Source organism: Mesitornis unicolor, unplaced genomic scaffold (genome assembly GCF_000695765.1).
Source record: "Mesitornis unicolor isolate BGI_N332 unplaced genomic scaffold, ASM69576v1 scaffold13526, whole genome shotgun sequence".
Taxonomy (NCBI): Eukaryota; Metazoa; Chordata; class Aves; order Mesitornithiformes; family Mesitornithidae; genus Mesitornis; species Mesitornis unicolor.
Window position 1 is genome coordinate 1 of NW_010190355.1, and position 21,454 is coordinate 21,454.

The 21,454-nt window shown below is 38.7% G+C and overlaps 1 protein-coding gene across 1 annotated transcript in view; it reads left to right on the plus strand.

Annotated features, from left to right (window-relative positions):
• The first annotated feature begins 50 nt into the window (after positions 1-50).
• LOC104542165 (uncharacterized protein F13E9.13, mitochondrial-like) overlaps positions 51-21,454 on the plus strand; it is a 24,629-nt gene continuing 3,225 nt past the window's right edge. Inside the window, exons 1-5 of the mRNA XM_010186384.1 lie at positions 51-123; positions 916-998; positions 7,502-7,682; positions 15,690-15,840; positions 18,006-18,133. Of these exons, the coding sequence (XP_010184686.1) occupies positions 51-123; positions 916-998; positions 7,502-7,682; positions 15,690-15,840; positions 18,006-18,133 (616 nt within the window). The remainder of the gene's footprint in view (positions 124-915; positions 999-7,501; positions 7,683-15,689; positions 15,841-18,005; positions 18,134-21,454) is intronic.

A 21,454-nucleotide genomic window follows, 5' to 3' on the forward strand; every position in this document is an offset into this window, starting at 1 on the left:
CCTGCTGACCTGCGCCGATCCCCGCCCTCCCCTCCTCTCTCCCGCAGAGCATGCAGCTGCTGAGGCTCTTCGGGCGGCTGAAGGCGGCGGTCATCGGGGTGGTGCACGTGGGAGCGCTGCCAGGTAAGCGGCGGCTGGGCAGCCCGCTGGTCCTGTGCCCGCCAAGCACGGCCCGCCGGCGGAACCGGGCCCTGCCGCCCACTCATCCGCTAGCCTGGCTGCGGCCCCCCCGGAACGCAGGCCGCTCCCCTGGAGGCCTGTTCCGTCAGCTGCTGCTGCGGGCACCTCTCGAAGTGCCATAGGTTTGGGCATCTCCCTTCTCTAGCAGTAAAGGTGGCAGCAGGCTTCCCCATTTGAGACTCTCGGTGCCTGGCTTTAAGAGCCCAAGTATCAGAAAAAACTTTGGAGTTGATCTAAAGGGAAATTCATTGAACTCTAGCAAAATCCATGCGTGTTCATTTCTACCATGAAGCACTTAAACTGAAAATCAGATACAATCAGCTTTGGAGATTAGAGTTTAAGATAGCTTTAACTAGTTTTAAATTGACTGGTGTTTAGCATAGGTAGTCTGCAGACCTAGAGGTCAGTCTTGCCATAGGTTATATTGTGTGGAGCATCACTAATGCAGGATAAGCTGTACTATGTACAGGAATAACAAGCTAAGACCAGATCTGCTGCAATAAGAGATCATAGCAGATATTCCTCAAATTTGTGATTTAAATTTAGCTGAATGGTTACAGCGGATCTGTCAAGTTCAGCTAAGGAAAGAGATGCCACTAAGGCATGTCACAAGGAGATACATCGACCTTGCCCTATTTCTCCATATGCTAGTCCCTACAGTTATCCTGTCTGAAAGCTGTTACTGTATGGTTTTGGTTTGTGTGTGCCCTGTGGTAATCAGCATTATTCTTGCAGGGACGCCAAGAAGTTCTCTTCCGTTGACCCAAATTATTGATCAAGCTTGTCAAGAGGCAGCAGCTTACAAGGTTGCTGGAGTTGTAAGTTTGGGGTTCCTTCTTCCTTTGGCAGATTTTACACAAAGCTTCTTCTGCAAGCAGATATTTTCAAATGAGTCTGAGTGTATCTGTAATTCATCAAAAGCATCTTAAACCACACAGTTTAGGAACACATTTAAATCTACAACTTTTATTTCGTCATAGAAAGTAGATCTCCTACACAAAATTAAAAATAAGGATCGCATGCACACAAAACAATTAAAAAAGCTTGGATTCAAACTGTGCAATTCACGTTCCTTAAGTTTAATTAACTTGTTTCTTAGAAATTGATAGTAATCCAAGGGAAAAACACACAATGCGAAGTTGACTGCAGCATGGATGGTTGCTGGCATTCTAGGTATCTGGCTGTAGGATGCTTCATCATCCAGTCTGACAAGCCACTGTATTTTTAGCACTGTGCAGCACTGGTTTCATGAAGTCATGGAGAAATGCCATGTGCACAGCCAAGGCACTGCATACCTCAGTCACTTGTAGGCTCCAGGGTCACGCTACATTCTGTTTGTAACAAAACAGCACAGATTATTCAGGGACTAAAAAAAGCTTAGGTCCTTTTCTGCCCTCTTTAGCCCTTCTATCCTAGCCCCCTGGCAACAAACGTGCCTGCTTTGCACATCTAGAAGAGAAGGCCCAAAAGGCCAGTCTCAGCCTGAGGCAAGAAGAGGCAGGTACTACTGACTGAATTTCTGTTGGACCTAAAGCGGTGTAGTAATCTTCATAGGTCAGTAGATTTTAACAGGGTGTATGTCCTTTTCAAAGGTCAGATATGTTTTAAACATTTCATTGCACCTTGTCTTGTGGTGTTGATGTGCTTTTTCTTTGACCAGCCTACAGCATTATGTACATTTTCTGGCATGGTTAGGTGATGTCCTAGTGTCCAAGGCTTGAAAATATCTTGAACAAGTAATTGCTGCTCTGAGCTGCTGTTTTCTCCAAAGCTTTAATAACAAGCCAGTTGAAATGTTTTTAATGGCATAAATTAGAATACTTTTACAGGCAGAACAAAGTTGAATCTAGGAGCTCAGTCTAAATTATAGAAGACCAAGGTCAAAATACAAGGCAAGTCACATGAAGTAGGTTATCAGCAGAGCACTAGTAAGGCTAAATTAGGAAAGAGTCCTGCAAACAGAATTGTTAAAGAGATCAACAGCAGTGCAGAAGAATGAAATTTACATAGGCAGGCTTCAGTGCCTATGAATCAGATGGGCATGTGCAAGATGTCCACCCAGTTAAAATTATCTCTAACTACAAGTTGCACCGAATTAGTAAGTTTTTTTCCTTTTCAGGGCTGCTGAAAAACAGGTGTGCAATAGCTCTGTATTCTGCACTGTGACTTTGTGTTTTGTCTTTAGTTACAGTATCAACACGAGGTATGTGATTTGATCTACATCAGTGGCAAGTACTAGTCTCTTGTTTTCCTGTGTTAGAGGAAGTGGTTACACAAGTGATCTGTAACTCTGAAAACCATTGCCCCATATTCCAGTGCTTGTTTACCCCTTTCGCTTACCTACTAATTACACATTGAAACTTTTAGCAGCAGGGAGAAAATAACAAGTATACCTAAAGGTGAGGGAGCAGTTACTTCCACTGCTGACATGCACAAAGCTAGAAGAGAGATCACCACTTCCATGCTAACTATCCTGCTTCTGTAATGGGAATGTACTTGGGTTTCTCCCTCACTGCTGAGTGAACTGTTGACCTGTCTGTTTTTCTTGTGGAAGAAGAACTATAAACGTAAAGGGTTTTTTCCTCAGATGTTTCTGCTGACAGTATTTCCAAATACTGCTACAGCAGCCTTTAAGATGATATGTAACCATCTCACTGCTTATAGATGTTTACATATTGTCTCAAGTTGCTTGAATTGGTGTTAACATTTACAAATAAAGTATATGGTCTTGCTCACTCAATATGTATTGCACTTAGAATAAATCTTAGTATATTCAGAAAAAGGTGACTTGTCTGGCAAATTAGCAGCTTAACATAATAAATATGAAAGATTTGTGATATTAGAGTCCAGTAATGAAAACAAGTGAGTGCTCAGTTAGGAAGCCATCTGTGCTCAAAATGTATATGCTTTGTACTTGTGTGTTGCTAAACAATTAAACTCCCCAGACAAGATTTTATAAGCAGCAAGCTATGAGGCATTATGATCCTTCCAATTTGCTTTTTTCTTAAACAAAAGCAGATACAAAATATATATTTAAGTTAACTTTTATTCATTCAGTTCAGCCCAGGTGAAGCTTGCTTTGTAACCAGAAAATAGAGCCCAAGTTGCCTCTGATGTCATTTATATAAATCCCTTTAGCACTAGTTGCTGTTATTATCTACCTGTAGCTACTCGAGTAGCTGACATTAAAGACAGTTAGAAATACATAATCAAAAATATTCCTTTAAAAAGATATCTGAAAGTATAAAGCTATATTGAGTTGCAAAAGTTATGGTGCTTCTTACCACAAATAAATTTGGGTTTGTTTCTTTTACCAGTGCTGTCTCTGGAAATGACACTCATTGCTATAATCTGATCCTCCTGCCTTTCCTTTTTCTCTGTACCTGGAAGGGTAGTTGATAGTACATGATTTACTTCATTTATTTTTTAAAGTTTCAAGTCTATTACTCTTATTACTACAATGATAGAATTCAAATTACTTAGAGTTTAATAACAGTTGAAACAGAATAAACTAGTGTTTCTGTCTAAAAACACATAGGTAGTTATCACTTGGTTTACAGAGATTAACATTTCAAATCTTAGCTATATTACAGGAGAATAAAATAGCAGACAAACCTCCTCACAACTACCTCCTATGGCATGTGCAGGAGGATATAAGATATTTACATACCTGTGTAAGGTAGCAATTTCTTGCTGTAGAGAGAGAGGTTTTAAAGGAATTGTTAGGAGGCTGTGCCTAGACACAGCAAATAAATGCTCTACGAAGACATCCAATTTCCTTTATAAGGGGCACATGACTGTGGTAGAGGGAAGGGTTGTTATCATCTTAGTGCACACCTGAGCCTATATAATAATGGATGTTAGTGTAAACCCCTACCCCTTCCTATAAGAAGGAGCAGTTGTTTTAAGCTTGCTAAGGTTTGTATGAATATGTGTGTTTTTATAAGTTAGGGGAAACACTGTTGTGGTAGGGTTAAAGTTGCCCTAGGTAAAAGCTACATTAGATAGATGCTGAGTTAAAGCCTGAATTATTGTTATACTTGTGGTGGTTTATAGTGTTGTGACTGGTTTTTGAGGCTTTTCTGTGGTAATATGTGTGCATGCAGCTGAAGTGTTTTGAGAGGTCATTTCTATGAGTGGAATAAAACTAAGGAAATTATTTTTTCTGTATAATTAGAGAGCTACTTAAATGATCTATTTTCTTATAGCTAACTGTGATACAAGAGGCACTTTGCACATATGTAGCACTTCAGAAGTCATTCAAAATAAAAAGGAAATATATTGTTTGAGAATTACTAAAAGTAAGGCTGTTACATATAGGCAACCTTAAATCATCTTAATAGTCAATGGAAAAGGAACACAAAAGGTATTTGCTGGAGTTTTACCTTGTACTATCCAAATAAATTCTGCTTTGGAGGGCGTAATACAGTAGTTGTTCCCATAGACTTCTAAACTATAAGTTCAAGTTCCAAGAATTTTAATTCAGCATAACTGTTTTCTTTCCACCATTTTAATTAGCTGTCTGATAGTACTGAAGTCTGTTTTATATACATATCAATTCAGTAAACACAGAAATCTGTGGTGTTATATTTTTAGATAAAAATATGAAAGAGAGCTTTGAGTTAATGCATCTGTAGTTCAGCTTTCTGTATTGTAGAACATATGTTGTTCTTTTTTAATTAAACGAAACATAATATACAAAAGAATGTAGTCTATCGGTTGGTACTAAAAGAATAACACATTATTGAATACCAAAAATATTCACTGTAACTGCAGACCTTGAGGCCATAAGAAGAGACAACTGCTAAGAAGTAAATATACTAAGTTTAAGGCAGAAGAGAGAAATGCTGGAATTCTCCCATATGCCTGCATTTTGAACTAGAATTCAATCAGATACTTTTTATGCGCAGTAGTATTGCTAGGGTTTCTAATTGATTTTTAAATGAATTAATTAATGTGTCTAATGGAATAATTTGCTTTACGCAAATCCTGAGCTGTCAAGGTAGTAGCAACTCATGAAAAGCTCAGTTTCACTGTGGTGTGCCTGGGGGGTGCTGCCAGGCGGTTCTGCTTTTTTGGCTAGCATGGCTCTTCAGGAGCTGAGAATCTGAAGCCCCATTCCCAGTTGCCTGCGCGCCTGATTGAGGTTGATTCTTGGCTGCCTGAAAGCCTGGGGCTTCTGGTTTGCAGATCCCAGCTCCTTGCCCGTATGATAAACTTGAAGGTTCCCAGATATCCAGGTTTTGGTGGTGTCTGCCAAGTAGAATATGCTGGAGCCAAAGACCAAGGGTTTCCTGGTTTTGAGGGTTTCTTTTTGAGTTTAGTTTGTTTTGTTAAAATATTACAATCCTACATAAATCCTTTGGCTACACACTGCTACTGAACAACTTTGCGTTCTTGCATAGACTGACCTAATGTATTTATATGCATAGAGGGCAAAAGGCTATGATTTCTCTGTTGGTACCACAAAGGGATTCAGTGGTTGTGCCTGAGGTACAAGATATTTGGGTGAGTTCAGGGCTGTTGGAACAGTCCTGACCTCATTCCAGCAAAACCAACTAAAAGTTTGTCATTTTTTTCATTTCTGAAAATGCTATCATTTTTCTGAGGACTGATTGTCATCTTTGTCATATGGCGACCTTCCATCACAGGTAGAGAAGTGTGGGTGTTAAATCATACATTGAATTGAATGTCGAAACAAAATCAAGGACAGGAGTTATGGTTAGCTGTTGTATCTGGTCTTCCTTCACCTAGCTGAGGTTTTCTTGGACTGGTATTCTGCAGTGAAATATGCTGATGTGTAGTGCCAAATAGTGTGTAGGTCTAATGTTGGATGCTCATAATATTAGATCACTTTTTTCCATTAGTAGTTTTGTCCTTTAGTTTTTAAGGTAGCATGTATTTTGTGTATTTAGGTGCTCAGCTGTAAGTCATTTGGTAAAGGCAGCTGTACCCTGGTGCACTGAGCATATATGGGTTGAGTGTTTGGACTGGCCATACTGTTCCACCAGATTATTTCCAGTCTTGATTTTCCTCATCCTACACGTTAGGTGTTCATTTATGATGTCTGTGGCTTAGTCTGTAATTCAGCCATTAAATGCTGACTGCGTTTTATATACTGTCTTATCTTTTACTGCCAAAAGGGCTTCTACACTTCAACAAAGATTAAAGAAGTGTTACATATGAAAATTTTTTTAAAAGCATTTTTTCTCCTTCCTGATTCTCTGTTGTTATTAACCAAACTTCTTTGTTTAATCTCTAGTTGTACTTTTTCCCCCAGATGCTCTTCTTTCTATTCTGGTTCAGTTAGAAATCTTTGAAAGGTAAATTTCTCATTTTAAAGGATTAAGATGTGTGGCAAAACTTCAGAATGTGCTGAATTTATTTTCAATATATACAGTTAATTTGTATATTAAACGTTTTGTATTTTCAGATTGAAGCAAGTGAGAAATTTCTAGCTGCTTTTAATATTCTCACTGCAAATTCAAAACATCAGGCTTGAAATGTGTTTCAAGGCTATACTTTAGTTCTTATTATTAGTCCTTGAAAAAATTGTGTATGATTCCTTGTTGGAAACTTTCTGGTATATACTATACAAAAATGAGAAAAGTACAAAGTACCAGATAATGCACAAAGATTTTCAATAAATTGCATATACTGTATCAGCAGAGTATCTTACCATTACTTCATGGTTTGCGAAGAGTATATCTATGTGGAGTGAGAGGTATAGGAGATAATAAATAGCAGTATCTTCCTTCAAGTAATCCTGAATCCAGAATGGGAGAAATATCAATAGTTAATACTATGGTATTAAGCAGACTGCAAATAGGCACAATAATAGTCAAACAAAAAATTCCTTTACTTATCCAAAATAACAGTTATTTTCTGACATTAATTGAATTGAAAATGGCCTTGATTATCTCTAAATCCTCTGTTACCCAAATACACTCGATATCCTATATTCCACTTGGATAATTGAAGTTTGATTCTACGCTATTTTTAATGAGGTATAAGATTTAACTCATTCACCTATAGTTCACATTTTAGGATGGATCAAAGGAAACCTAATTGATGAATGTATAATTAAAATCACATTTATTTGTCTTCATGGATTCCCTGCAAAATACCATGCTGTTGATGAAAGCACTTTTATAAGTGGTTGTGTGCATCAACAGAATTTACTGTAGATAATCCTTCCTTTGAAGGTAAACCTTTAAACTCCTGTCTCTTTTAATATAAACCATCATAATGGTAAACTAGCTATGTTTTTTAAGTTCATTTTTTCCAGTTTAATCATATTTCTTTATAATAATCCCCACAGGATGGCTTGATAGTAGAAAACATGCATGATCTTCCTTACACTGTGTGTCCTGGGCCTGAAGTAACGGCAGCGATGACGATCATCAGTGCTGCGGTAAGACAAACCTGCCCCCACCTCCCGCTGGGTGTCCAGGTCCTGTGTGCTGCAAATCAACAAGCGATAGCAGTAGCTCTTGCTGCAGGTAATAGAAATGACTCATCAGTTATTGCTGTTGTTTGCTATGGCATTTACTCTCCGCAAATTATGCATTGTACTAACATAGATACCATGAAAAATGAGACATGAAAAGCTCACTGTACCCTGAAAAAGCAGAAATTAGATTTTGAGAAAGATGCCTGCTTGATTATAATAGATGATACTTGTGCACTGCTTCAGTAGGAGGCAGCTAAAAATCCCAAGGCCGCTGCCGCAGCTTTCTAGGTGAAACCTGTCTAAATATAATGATTAGTTTAAACCTACTCATGTCTAAAAGCCACCTTTGGTGTAACTCTATTTACTTGAGTTAAATTATATTTGAGGATCAATTTAACCCACTGTGGTTAAGCATCCTGTTTCAGCATCTAATTATATGTTGTTGCTACTACTGTTATCCATTAAAACTAAGTTTTCATTGCCTTTTTTAATGAATGGATAGAATGAAGCTTTTTATATAATAACAAAAAATTGAGTGTACATGTAGCCAAACTACTTAAAATTAAATCGCATTTGGGGAAATTAAATATAAATTAATCTATCTTTATTGCATGAATCCTAGACTTGCTAACCTTTTTGCTCCTACTGCTTGCTGAAGCATTTTTAGTTTTTCATATGTAACATTCAGTGATTTAAAGATGCAGCGTGGTTTAACATGGAAGGCTTGTATTTCCTAAATACTTCATAAATTCAGGGTTAATGCCTGTTTTTGCCCAAATTGCATATTGATTACAGTAAGGTTGCACACTTTTGAATGTACAAATTTTATAAACAGGCAGGATTTTGTAAGAATGCAAAACTAAAAGATGCTGGTGTAAATTGAAAACCATACTTCAGGTAAAGTAAAGTAGGCTAACTTATCTGCAGTGGCAGTTTTAATTATGTTGAGTATGTTCTAAAGGTCTTAAATTCCTTTTTTTCTTGAGGGGGAATACTTGTTAGTAGATATGTTTTGAACTCATATTTGTTTTGAGTGCTTTAAAATGTTAAGCTTTGAGAAGCCCGATGTGAACTGGCAATGTACACTTGCAGTCCAGAAGGACAACTGCATCCTGGGCTGCATCCAAAGAAGTGTGGCCAGCAGGGTGAGGGAGAGGATTCTGCCCCTCTAATTTGGTCTCATGAGACCCTACCCAGAGCACTGCATCCAGTTCTGGGGCCCCTAATATAAGAAGGATGTGGAGCTGTTGGAACGAGTTCAGAGGAGGGCACGAAGATGATCAGGGGCTGGAAGACCTCTCCTATGAGGCCAGGCTGACAGAGTTGGGGTTGTTCAGCCTGGAGAAGAGAAGGCTTGGTGATACCTTAGAGCAGCCTTCCAGTTCCTGAAGGGGGCCTATGAGAAAGCTGGAAAGGGACTTTTTGTAAGGGCAAGGGACGTTGTGGATGCCCCCTCCCTGGCAGTGTTCAAGGCCAGGTTGGACAGGGTTTTGAGCAACCTGGCCTGGTGGGAGGTGTCCCTGCCCATGGCAGGGGGTTGGACTGGATGAGCTTTAAGGTCCCTTCCAACCCAAACTGTTCTGTGAAAATCAGAAGTTGACACTTTTGAGGTATCTAGCTACTTGACAAACTGACAAACCATAATTTTTGTTGCTGCAGTAGAACCTATATGAAAACCTAAAATAAAATATGCTAACAGAATCCAGTTTTTAGGGATTGTATAGATGTAGCATACTTTTGAGGTACATAGGTATTTGCACAAATAGTCACCCGTCTTATTTTTAAAAGCAGTATTCAAACTGTGAGTGAGCTATGCATCCTTTTAGGAGCAAAATTGATCACTAAATAAGGGATATAGTGTGGGAACAATGTATTTCTCTTACTTCTCAGCAATTATTAATGAGGGAGAGAATTCCTGGAGGGTTTGGATTATGCTCGGCTCTACTACTGTTCTGCACTATTTGCTCTGTAACTAGAGAACACCAGCTAGGAAAGGCCTGTGTTGAATGCATTTCACTGCACTTCTCTAAAAATGATTGTCTCAAGTTCACTGAACAGGAAAGCAAAAATAAAAGAAAATAACTTTAAGCAAAGCCATAGTAAAGTGAGTGCTACTTTGTAGTTAGCAAATCTTTGAGATTTTTCAGTTTCAGTTTTCAGAAGTTTCAGTTTTCAGTAGCAACTTAGTAGTGACTTAAAAGTCAATACAGTTTTAATAGGTGTCTATTAATAAAGCAAATCCTGTATGCTTTCACTACAGAAAATACTTGCTGGAGGTGCTTTAGCTAAAAAGCATATGTAGCATCTCCTGCTACTATGCAGTCATTTCATTTTCCCTGTGGAAACTCCATCTTTTGCAGAAATAACTGTTCTAAAGAGAACTGTACTGGGAATTTGTAAATGGTCTCTAGGTGAAGATAATGATTTTATTTTGTAAAGGGGTTTTCCCCCTTGACTTTTTAGTCAGCAGATTTGTAGTGTGACTAGAGGGAGCTCAATATCAGCAACACGTGGTTATGCTAATAAGCATGAGTAGCCAAATAGTAACAGATGAAGCTACCAAATTTTCCTAGTATATTGACTAGGAAATGATAAATCTGAAAATAACAGTAATAAAATGGGATGAGGCATCTGAGAGGTTTGAGAATTCTTTTAAATTTATTTTGATTCTTTAGGAAACATGTATTTGTTCAGTTAGGCACCTAAAGGAAGGAATGCCAGCAAAAACATGTTCATGCTGGGTGCTTCAGCAAAGGAATGGGGCAGTGATAGGAAAATCGTGGGAGATCTTGAGAAAAAAGGGAGCCGTTGTCTCCACTCTTCTGGCAAACAAGCAGTTCCTCATGTTATCAAGAAACAGCTGCTGAGACAAAACAGTTGCTGCCACATCCTCCCAACTCCACACTGAGAGGTCTACCACAGGGAGCTGAAGGAGATGGTTGCCCAAGGACATTCATCCACCAGGCCATGTGAGCAGTGTCACTGCATCTGATTTTTTTTTATTCACTTTTGATTTCAAGAGGTTCTGTTGAGAGCTGCTAGATTTCCCTCTGTTTCTAAGAGCAGTTATGGCAATGTTAGCCCACTCAAAAATGAGTGTCATCATATGCACAAATAGTGGAGGAGATTCATGTCACACCTCTCTTAACATTGAAGTCCTTTGCTGTTTGATTTTTGTACTCTTCTAATGTAGGTATTTTAATTTAAAATACAGTAATGTCCCTAAGGAACCATAGATTGCAAAACTTAGAGATAATACAGAATAGTACAGTTTTGTGTTTATATTTTTGTCTGGAAGCCATCTTAAGCTCACAAACTTATCAGAAAAACACCCCTTCTTAATACTTCATTTTAATGACATTCTCCTTCTTTCTGAAAATGCTTTCTGTGGAGAAGCAAGTCAGAATTTGTTTGCTAGGATTACTTTTCAGTTGGTTCATTATTAACAAGTGTGTTTTTTAGAGGTGCATAATTTCCTGTTTGTAGTTTCTGATTTAATTAGCTACATCTGTTTGAGGTCAAAACAGAATGATGCATATAAGCAGGTTCTGTGAGCTTTTGTAGAGCAGATAAAAGTACCAATGCTCCCTTATTTATTTCTGTTTAGCAAATATTACTGATTATCGCTTCTCAGTGCTCAGAGATGTCTACAATATGTTCACTAAGTCTGGGTCAGATTTAAGCATAGTGTTTGGTTTTCCTTATTTATCAGTGTGTCTTGTTTCCTGAAGTTAAACATTGTGTTCATTTCATGTACTCAAGTTGTTTGTTGCTGATCTACTTCCAAATTACATGGCGCTTCTTTTAGTGAAAGTTTGCTCATTATGAGGCACTGTTTATATTAGAAGGGACTGTTGTGTCTAAAGGAATTGCCCAAAAGCCCTCAGCTGCTATTTGTGTTTTCCTTTGTATTAGTGAGATGTTCTGCTTTGCTCTAATCTATCAGTATAGCTCTTCGCAGAGGAGATGCAGAGCCTTTGTAATACTCCCTGTATGTGCTGGCGATGCTCCCTTTGTTATTTTGCACATTCTGTGTGCTCTCCATTACCAACATGTAGCAATGATTAAGAAATAACTAACAGTTAATTCTTAATAATAATAATAATAACAACAACAACAACAATAACAATAACATCATTAACCTAACAGAGACAAAGTTAATGGTGAGAAGAAGGCTTTCAAGGAATATTGCCATTTGGAATATTTATTGGCCACCTGCTGATCTTCGAGGCATAAAACAGTCCCCATGGGTGTATCTCTGTAGTGATGCACAGGAACACTTCTGATATTCCAGGTACCCCTGACTCCATGGAATGGAAAACCTGAGCATGTGGGCCAGAGGCAAGTTATACTCTTGTGTTCTGGCCAGAGCTTCAGTCCAGGTGCCTGGAAGCAAGGACTGTAGGGTCTACTGTGGAGTGCAGCTTCACTGCACCTAGATGAGCCTCTGTTACACTCATCATGAATCAGGGCTCAGTTTTTGAGCTTATCTTCTCTCATCTCATAAATTTAGAATAGAATAGTTCAGTTGGAAGGGACTTAAAATAACCATCTAGTTCAACTGCATTTCCACCTGACTGTGAAACTGCTCTTTTTTCCTTTAAGGATCATGTTACTGAAATCCCATTTCTGAATTAGTCTTCATCAATGATAATGACACAGTTGGTAGCTGATTAAGTGAGGCTTCATCTCAGTAGATATCCCAGGTACCCAGGTGTCTCCATGTCTTCTATAACTACAGCTTTGTTGTCTGTGACTGTTCCTTTCCCTCGCTCACCAGCAGAGATACCCTCCACAGGAATTCACTTGCCCATGATACTGTTTAAGGTGGGATAGAATTAGGCAGATTTGTATACTGTGTTTTGGTTTTCTTTTTAACTCCACCATATTAATGCTGTGGTGGGGAGGGTGTGTGCTTTGGGAGGACCCACAGGTGCTGTGGAATGAGGTGGTGAGCACTGCAGACTCTGCTATGAGCTCTGCTGGAGAAGCTTCTCCCAGGCCTGTGATTTCTGCTGAGCATGGAAGGAGCAGCTGCAAGATGTCCTTAGTAATAAAGGGTCTTTGCAGCACAGGGACTGTACGCCTCTAGCAGCAATAGCAGGCAAAGTCAATACCCCTCTGAGCTTTCATTTTCAGTGCAAAATCAGTCTTTCAGATTCTTTTTGAATCGGGAAGGAAAGAAGAGCTGGGAGCAAGGATTTACTGTGCGTATAAAACAAAATATCACCAGTAAAGTTGCCTGCAGCATCTTGCCTTTGTGTAAAGTCCAAAATTCAGCAGCAACCAGGAGCTGCTGCCTTGCAGAGGCCAGATCCCATTTCTGTGAAGGCAGTAAATCCTGTCTCCCACCTCTTTTTGACTTTATAGCTCAAGGAAGGAACATACCTGAGAAAGGGCTTCTCAGTGTTGCATCCAATTCAGTGTTTTGTGGTGTTAAAATGCAGTGATACACACGTTTGCAGCATTTAAGATGGATAAAGTAAATGTACTATTTCCTCCATCTACCCAGTCTTGCAATATTTTCTCATCCAGCAAAAGTATTTCAGTTTGTAATTTTTTCCTTTTAATCATAAGTTATCATGGGAAGAAAATAAAAAAAGTTTTTCTCTACAGCTGATGGACCTCCACAGCTGTTTAGGTAAGTCTGTTTAAATAGGATTAAAATAAGTGGAGTAACACTAACTTTTGAAAAAAAGGCAAGTTCTAGTTCCTTGAGCAGGCCCTGCAGTGGCTGGTTACTTGATTCCATGTTCTTAATATAGTCTTGAAGTTCTGTTATTAAGTTTCATTGGACATGTCCTGTTCTTATTTTCCAGTGAGATTACAAATTTATTATTTTTTTGTTCCCATATAAGTCAGAAATCGGACTGGCTGTTAACTATTCAACAGCTATTACTTTTCAACTAGCCAAATGTGAAAGTAAGCAATAGTATCATTCTCACAATTTTATGACCGTAAAAATGGATTCATTAGCAGAATCTGAGTATGGCTTCATAAAACATAAGGGTAATGATTTGGTGCCTGCACCTATTACAGTTGGTTAAATTTGTATTTTCATAGCCCCTAAAAACACAGATAGAGAGTGCAGCCTTGTTAAACTAAGTACAATCCTAATGTTTAGGAGAAAGTCTTAAATTCCTAAGTTAAGGAAACACAAACAAAGCATTAACAAATGACATGTAAGCAGTGACTTCAATAAATGAAATTACTCAATGAATAGCCCTTGTCCTGAGTCAGACATTATAAATGCTGTGAAAATGTAGCAGATCTCTAGACTTATCAATAGTCTTATGATTAGAGCAGAAGTCATTTTTCTCATTTAACTCTGAATTGCACTGTGAACTTGGGTAATTTAAATAGAACCTATAGCTTCTGTTCCTAGATGCAGAAATCTCAATCTAGCTATTTGCACTGTGTTTATGACCCAGTGTCTGTACCTGTAACTGTACTTGTGGCACATGCTTGGTTTTGGATCCCGAGAATACTCCATCCTTTTCACCCACTAATCTCAAGGCACAGGCCAGCTCGCATTTGATTTGGCATCCATCTCTGATGGTTCTTGTAGCTGGAGCCTGTGTTGCTAAGCAATGCAGGCTCTTCTCTACCAGATATAAGCTTCTGTTTCTGCAACTTAAGGGCTTTTTGAATGACAGTGAAATTTTAAAATAAACAGACATCTTGTCACTTGGTAAATACATTTTAAACATCGTTTATGTTTATATTTGAAATGTGCAAAGGTGAGGCCTATGTTGCCTAAACAGTTCTGTTGTGGTTGGGGTTGTATCCTTGATGACTGCTTTCACATGTGTTGGTTTCCTTGGTGTGATGTCGGCTCCAATTAAATGTGCAGCTGACTCCAAAGCTGGAGTAGCAGCAGAGCTTCAGAAGGGCTTGGAAGAGTCCTCTAAAGCAAACTGGAACAGGAAAAGTTGCGTAAAGTGAGTGCAGAGCTCTCAAGTGACAGGTGAAATAAACTTCAAGGCTATGAAAGACTGGAGAGAATAAGGGACTCAGAATTCAATCTTGTGCCTCACAGCTGTGGGCTTATTACACCATGGCCCAAGGCTTCAGTATTTCAACACAGATATTTCAAGGCTGTGTAGCGGGTCCCTGAGAGTAGATGAATGGCCTGTGTGAAGCCGTTGCTATTCGTAATCTTTCTCTTAAATATCCATCCCACAAAACCTTCCTAGTGCAAAAAATGAGTGAATATGGTGGAAACCATGTTGCAAGACATGGTAGAGTTGATGGTTGGAGTAAGTTTGGAGTAGAGTGGAAAATGCTTCACACTTCCTAAACCTTATGGGTTTGTGCCTTTGAGGCAGCTCTAGAAGTCATTTATAGATGTGGTGCTCTGTAGAAAACACAAGCAACATTCAGATGGAGAATCAAATAGGTTGTCTATAATGCGTCACAGGCTGTGTTTTCTTGCTTAGTTTCCTAAGGAATGAAAACTTTAAGCTATTCCTCTGTCTGTGTCCATGTCCTTGATGCTTTTTGACCTGATGGCCAACTTCAGGCATATTTAACAAGGAAATATGTTGGGAAGGAAGTAATACAGTGAGAGTATCTGGAAAGAGGGAAAAGCCCCAAGTTAATGACCCTTTTCAGAGAGAAGACACATTGTGAAGGCAAAGATGCTGTGTTCTGACCTATCTGCACCTCCTTTGGCATGTGCCTACTGGTACATCATGGTGAGAGGCAGTGCGGGGTGTGCAGCTGTCTGTTCAGAGCCACACAGGAACAAACTGATAGGGACTGAGAAGAAGAAGGGAACCATGGGGATAGGGAGAATATTGGAGGGCTCTATGGGACAGATGGGAGTTGAAGGTAGTAAGATGGAAAGAAGAAGTTGGAGAGAATATGGGTGAAAATAAAGGATATAAAACTTGAATATGTGGGAAAGCAAGGTTGGTCAGTCCTAGAGCACGTGGAGCAACTTGTGTTGGAATCAAATCAGAGGGGCAGTAAGATGGGGTTTTGTTTGATTTTAGTATTTCTGGTTTTCAGTATTCAATTTTAGCTAAGATCTTGCTGTTCTATTTTTTTTCAGGTCTTGATTTTATCCGGGCTGAGGGATTTGTGTTTTCCCATGTTGCTGATGAAGGGATTATAAATGCCTGTGCAGGTAACCTGCTACGATATAGAAAACAAGTTGGAGCAGAGAACATTCAGATTTTTGCTGATATTAAAAAGAAACATAGGTAAATACAAGCAATATTTTATGTAAATATGAATGTAATAATGATCTTATTTTTTCTCCATTTTCTGATTTTTTTTTTAATGCCTATTTAGTGTCAGGGATGTTAATAACATTGGGAGAACTTTATTTTCCAAGCAAGGTCTTGCCGTGCTATTAGTGGGTATGTTCAAAAATAAATTTGCACCTGTAAGCTGCAGGTTGCTGCATCTGTGATGTTTGCAGTTGTTTAACCTTCAGGATTTATAAATGCAGACTGTAAAAGTTTTGCATTAGGTGAGATTTTGCATACTTGTGTATGCGCCTATTAAGTTTAAAGAAATTTTGTTTCTGGAGGTGAGGCATCCAAGGTTGTTATTAGTTAGGCAAGCAGTTGCCATATGAAAGCATCCAAATCATAATATTTTGGCATTTTAAAAAGCTATTCTCTTTTTTCTCCTTCCTGCCAATAATAGTGGTTTCTTCTACTTAAATCAGTGCTGTCTATGTATGGATTATGTTCTCTGATTATCAGACAGAAGGAACTTATGACAGATGAATCCAGCTTCTTTTCTACTGATACTTTATCATAACTGTCACATGGTACTTTCAGCTATTTAGATGTCACTCTTTGTTTCTTTTTTTCCCCAGAAGAACTGCTCCAGTGTTATGTATTATACATGCTAAATAACCTAATTAAAATATTTGTGTGTAGTATGTGGGTGATCATGAGAATAACCAAGTGTGGAAGATCTTAAATACCTAATAACAGGTAATAAATTTCAAAATAGAAAGGAAACAGTGCAGTGTGGTCAAATTAAGCTTTTAAGGTCCTTTCAGTGTTGTTTCTTACTAATGATTTTTTATATATGTGTATATGTGTGTGTGTGTGTGTCTATATATATAAACAAAATTGCATTGCATTAGGCTTTTTTTGTAAAAAAATGCATAATTTGATTTTTTCTTTGTCTTGACAATTGTTGAATTGATACTTGGATTATACTTCCTGTTGTTCAAAGGATTTGCTTTTTAAGAAAGGAAAAGAGGTTTTTGTTTCAGACAGATTGATAAGCTGACAAGGAAATGTTTAAGGACTTGTTGGATGAGTTTTTTAACATAGAAAAACGTGCCTGCCACTGAGAGCTGCGAGCCTCCTGTTCATGAAATGAGGAGGCACTATTTTTGTAGCCTACTTGCTGTATTATGGCTACCCTCCATGTGCTAGTTCTAGGGTGTCTACTACTCTTAAGCTGCATTTCAACCTCATTGTATGTATTAGGTACTTGCCTGTCTCCAGCTGCAGAAAGGGAGTGCACTTCCTTTTGCATCCGTTGCCATAAGGGGAACGCACTGCGTGCACAGTGCTGCCTCTGCACATGTCCAGAGCATGTCCCCCTGACACTTGAGGAGTGCTGTTCATCCAGGCTGACCCACGAAAGGGGTTGGTTCCATCACCACTCATCAGAGCAATGTCTTGGCCATAGCCGTTGTTTCCTACTTAAATGGAAATACAGGAACGACAAAGTCAGGTGTTGAACCAACAAGGGCTGGAATTTTTTTCAAAGTTTTCAAACTGTTTAAATGAGAAGCTGCTATTGCTATAGGTTTCAGACAAAGTGCATTATCCATATAGCAAAGTGCTGTTGAAAAGCTAGGTTGCAGGTAATTGATGTTTGTAACTGCTGTGTAAGATGATTCCTGTGATTATATCATAGGTAGTAACTATATCTTCAGTTAGTTGGACTTTGTGAAATGAAGTAGAGAGTGTTAATTCTGTTCTAGGCAACAGAATCTGATTTATGAATGACTGCACATCCACAAGTCCCACTTGAAGTCAGAGAGCTGTGTGTGCTCAACATTTCTGAAATACAGGTGCTCAACATGTAAGCAGCTGTCTCAATTGACACTTGGTAGTTCACACTTAGCAATCACTCTTTAGAGACAGGAGACCCAGAGCAATAGAACGATCAATTATAGTTCTCTGATGGAAAAGGTTGGGTTTTTTCCTCTTGTTTGTATTGCAATTTTACTTCACATTTTAAAACAGGACACTTACCCTCTCTCACAAAGCCTGCCTTTGGTTGTTCTGACAGCAGGGAAGATGAAGAAATGCAGTCTAAACATTCAACAAGATGGATAACAAATGTGTGTGCCAACAGTAACCCCAGGGTACGGTCCTGCTGTTTACAGTGCTCATGCTCTGACGGCGGATGTCAGTGTGGCCGAGACTGCTTCAGCTGCCCAGCTCTTCCTGGCTGATGGGGTTGTACTGACTGGCACGGCTACGGGATTGCCTGCAGATCCTCAGGAGCTGAAAGGTGAGAGCTGTCATACGAAGGTCGGACAACAGGCAGTAAATCAGCTTCTGGATTAATGTAGAAGGAAATCTATATATCACTGATCCTTAAGGAAAAAAAAAACGTGGGAAGAAAAGAAACTCACTGTAGGCTTTGATTTGATACAGCAGAAATAAGGTGATTGAGGTGCTATTCAGATTGGCTGTCATGTGTTTCTAAACAATTTGGTGAGACAAAAATGAAAATTCAGGCTTTTGTAACACTGAATGATGTTGAGGCATAAATGAAGAAATGTAAGAAAATATGTAAACTTATGTAAAAGACTGTTCCATTTCTAAAAAGTCTTAATATAAGAAAAAGCCACTTTATAGCCTTGTTAGAAAACTAACTCAGTATAAATCTTTCCATTGAAGAATTAAGCAGATTTACAATGAAAAAGGAAGACCAAGAAAAGGGACATTTTGCTAAGGCAACATTCCAAACAGTAATGCCAAGGAACGTCCTGCTTAGATTTTCAGAAATAATTCAAGCTCATTGGTAGATAGAAAGTTATTACATCAAAAGACTTCTAAAATGGCGTGGACCTTTTATTAAGGGAGAGTCATTTGACCCGTGAGTTCTGATTTCTGCAAAAGTGTTGTATGATTCTTTATATTTTTATATTGGCATGAGTTTGGGCTGCCTTTATGAAACTTGATTGTTTCCATGCTAGAATTCAAGTTCTGTCATGGGGGCATTTAATTTTCATCACTAATTTTAATTTAGATTAATGGCTTGAATTTGAGGATCTCTATATAAAATAGTGGGTTTTTTTAGGTTTTACTTTTGCTGACATGCTTTAACTTAGCATATTTTCAAGTTCCAATGCTGGGTATATTATGTTCAGCTAATCTAGAGCACCGCCCCTCCTGCAATTAATGTCCCCATCACTCTTAATGTAAATTAAATAATTTTTTAAAAAAGGATTTTATAAATCTTAGGGCAAAATCCTAGGTTAAATTCTGCTTTCACATATACATGTGCACATATACACTGATTTCCTGCATCAGAGAGGAAAACCTAGGTTTTTTTATCACAGAACTCCAGGACAGACAGCACCGTGGCTTCTGCTTTTCTTTCATGTGAACAAACATGTCAATGTCTGTCTTGTTCTCTTTCTGGGTCCAAAGAACAAAATGAATCAGAGTTGGCAGCTCTAATGAAGTACACACATTAATTTTGTGTTTGGATTTGTGCTAGGAGAGCAAGAGTCTGCAGATCTTGAGTTTATTTTACTTAGGTCACAGCATTTTGGATGTTAGGCCCTCTCATGAGAAGGATGTTGGCTTAAAACAGTTAAGAGAAGAACTTAAAAATCAATATTCCAGGGTATATGGAAATGACAAATTAGGCATATCTATGTCAGCAGATTCTTAAAAGGAGTCAGATCTACAGTCTACAAAGTTGGTGTTGATGTGAGTGAAATTTTGCATTTCACGAATTTATGCAGCCCTGGAAGTGCTGTATTATGATGATACACACAATTGGGCACCTTTCATCACACTGCAAAGCATCTCTTGAAAGCAGAACCAAGAGACAGATGAGATTTTTGTAATGTCTTTTTTTTCAGCTTTGTTGTGCAGTAATACAGAAGCGTTTTTGCCTTTGCATCTTTGTGTTGAATTGACTGATTTGTGATGGGGTGTGGGAAATGAGTGGTTCCCTGTCAAGCCAGAGAAGGGTGTTCAGTAGGGTTTTGTTTGTAGTTCGTTTTTGCCTTCTCGTAGGCAGCCCTCAGCATCGCTTCTCACAGCAATGGCAGGTTTTGCTCCGGGACTCTCTGGGCATACCAGGGCACCAGCAGCTGTGGTAGTACGAGGTCTAAAAATCAGACTTCAGGTCACTAAGATGCAGGAATTACAGCAGAACATGTTGAATTGTAATTAATTTATTTAATAAACCATATTTTCATTTAAGAGGTTATAAAAGTTTGTTCCAGTTTGCTACACTGTGAAACATTCTTTGGTTGGAGAGTGAATCTATCAGCTTTTCTCTTTGGATATTACTGCTGAAATACCCGCTTTGCATCCAGTCTGTATTTGAAGTGACCAAAGCTTTGTATAATGACTGCTTAGTTATCCAAATGAGCAAAGCAAATGTCCTCAGCTGAGTAACCAGTGGAAAATGGGGTACATCGTGAAACCCAGCAGCTGGCTGTGACTGCCATCTCCTTCGTTATTGTTCATAAGAGGGGCATCAAGACTGATCCACCCTCTCACCTTCCAATGGTACATTTTGGTGAAAACAAAGGCCGCTGTCTGTGCGGTACCCTCGTAAACAGGAGATGTGAGTCTCTGATCAGTACTTTTTGTAAGCACTAGATTTAATGACAGAGAAAAAGTCCTTTGAATTAAAAAACTGAAATGTGTTACAGTGGAGCATTACCATAAACGTAGTGTTGTGTACGGTACAGTGATTACTGCATATGAAAAAGCTGTTAAAGAAGAGTAGTCGAGCAAGTTATTGGCACAGTGGTCCTTATTTTTACGCTGCTCTTTGCCATTGTTTTCAAGCTAGGAGCATTTGGCCTTTATTTCATGTAACTTGTGCATACCATAGTTCAAATGCTTTCATTGTGCTTTGCAACCAAGCACTATTTCATTTGATTTTACTAAAGACGTCTGCAGATGTATCATCACAAGAAAGAGCACAGTGCCCTCTAGTTACAGTTTACTGAAATAGAGAAATGTGCAAGTTGTGTAAACTTTAGGATCTTGTTACTGTAGCATCACAAAAATTGTCTCTTTTCCTCTTTGCATCAAAAAAATAGATTCAGAAGAAGGAAGCCGAGAAAGCTGAGAAAGATTTTAAGCAAGGCTCTGTGTTTAGAGACATCTTAACAATACTGAATATTGCCATGCAAAAACATATCTCAGTGCTGTTACTTTATTTTCTTTTACAAGATGGAATTTGTATTAACACAGCTAATAGAGAAATCACCTTCTGCTAATCAACTTTAGGCCCTGATGTGCTTGGAAATGACTTAAAAGTAGGATCTGCAGCATACTTAATCGGGTAACCCACTCTTATTGCAGACCAAGCACTCCATTGCCATTCTTCATGTTGTCAATCTGAATAAATCTCCAGAGCAGGAGATGTCTGTGGACTCTGTCTGCCATGTATGGATCACAGCAGGACTTGGATACCTTGCTACTTTGGAAAGCTTTTGGGTGTTTTTTGTATTTTCACAGTAGTCTCAGGTTTCACTGGTTTTTACTCTTTGCCTAGTAGGGCTAAGCTGTTGTCTTACACCCATGTGATCGTGCTCTGTTTAATTATTTGGCTCCTCATTTTTTCCTGCTG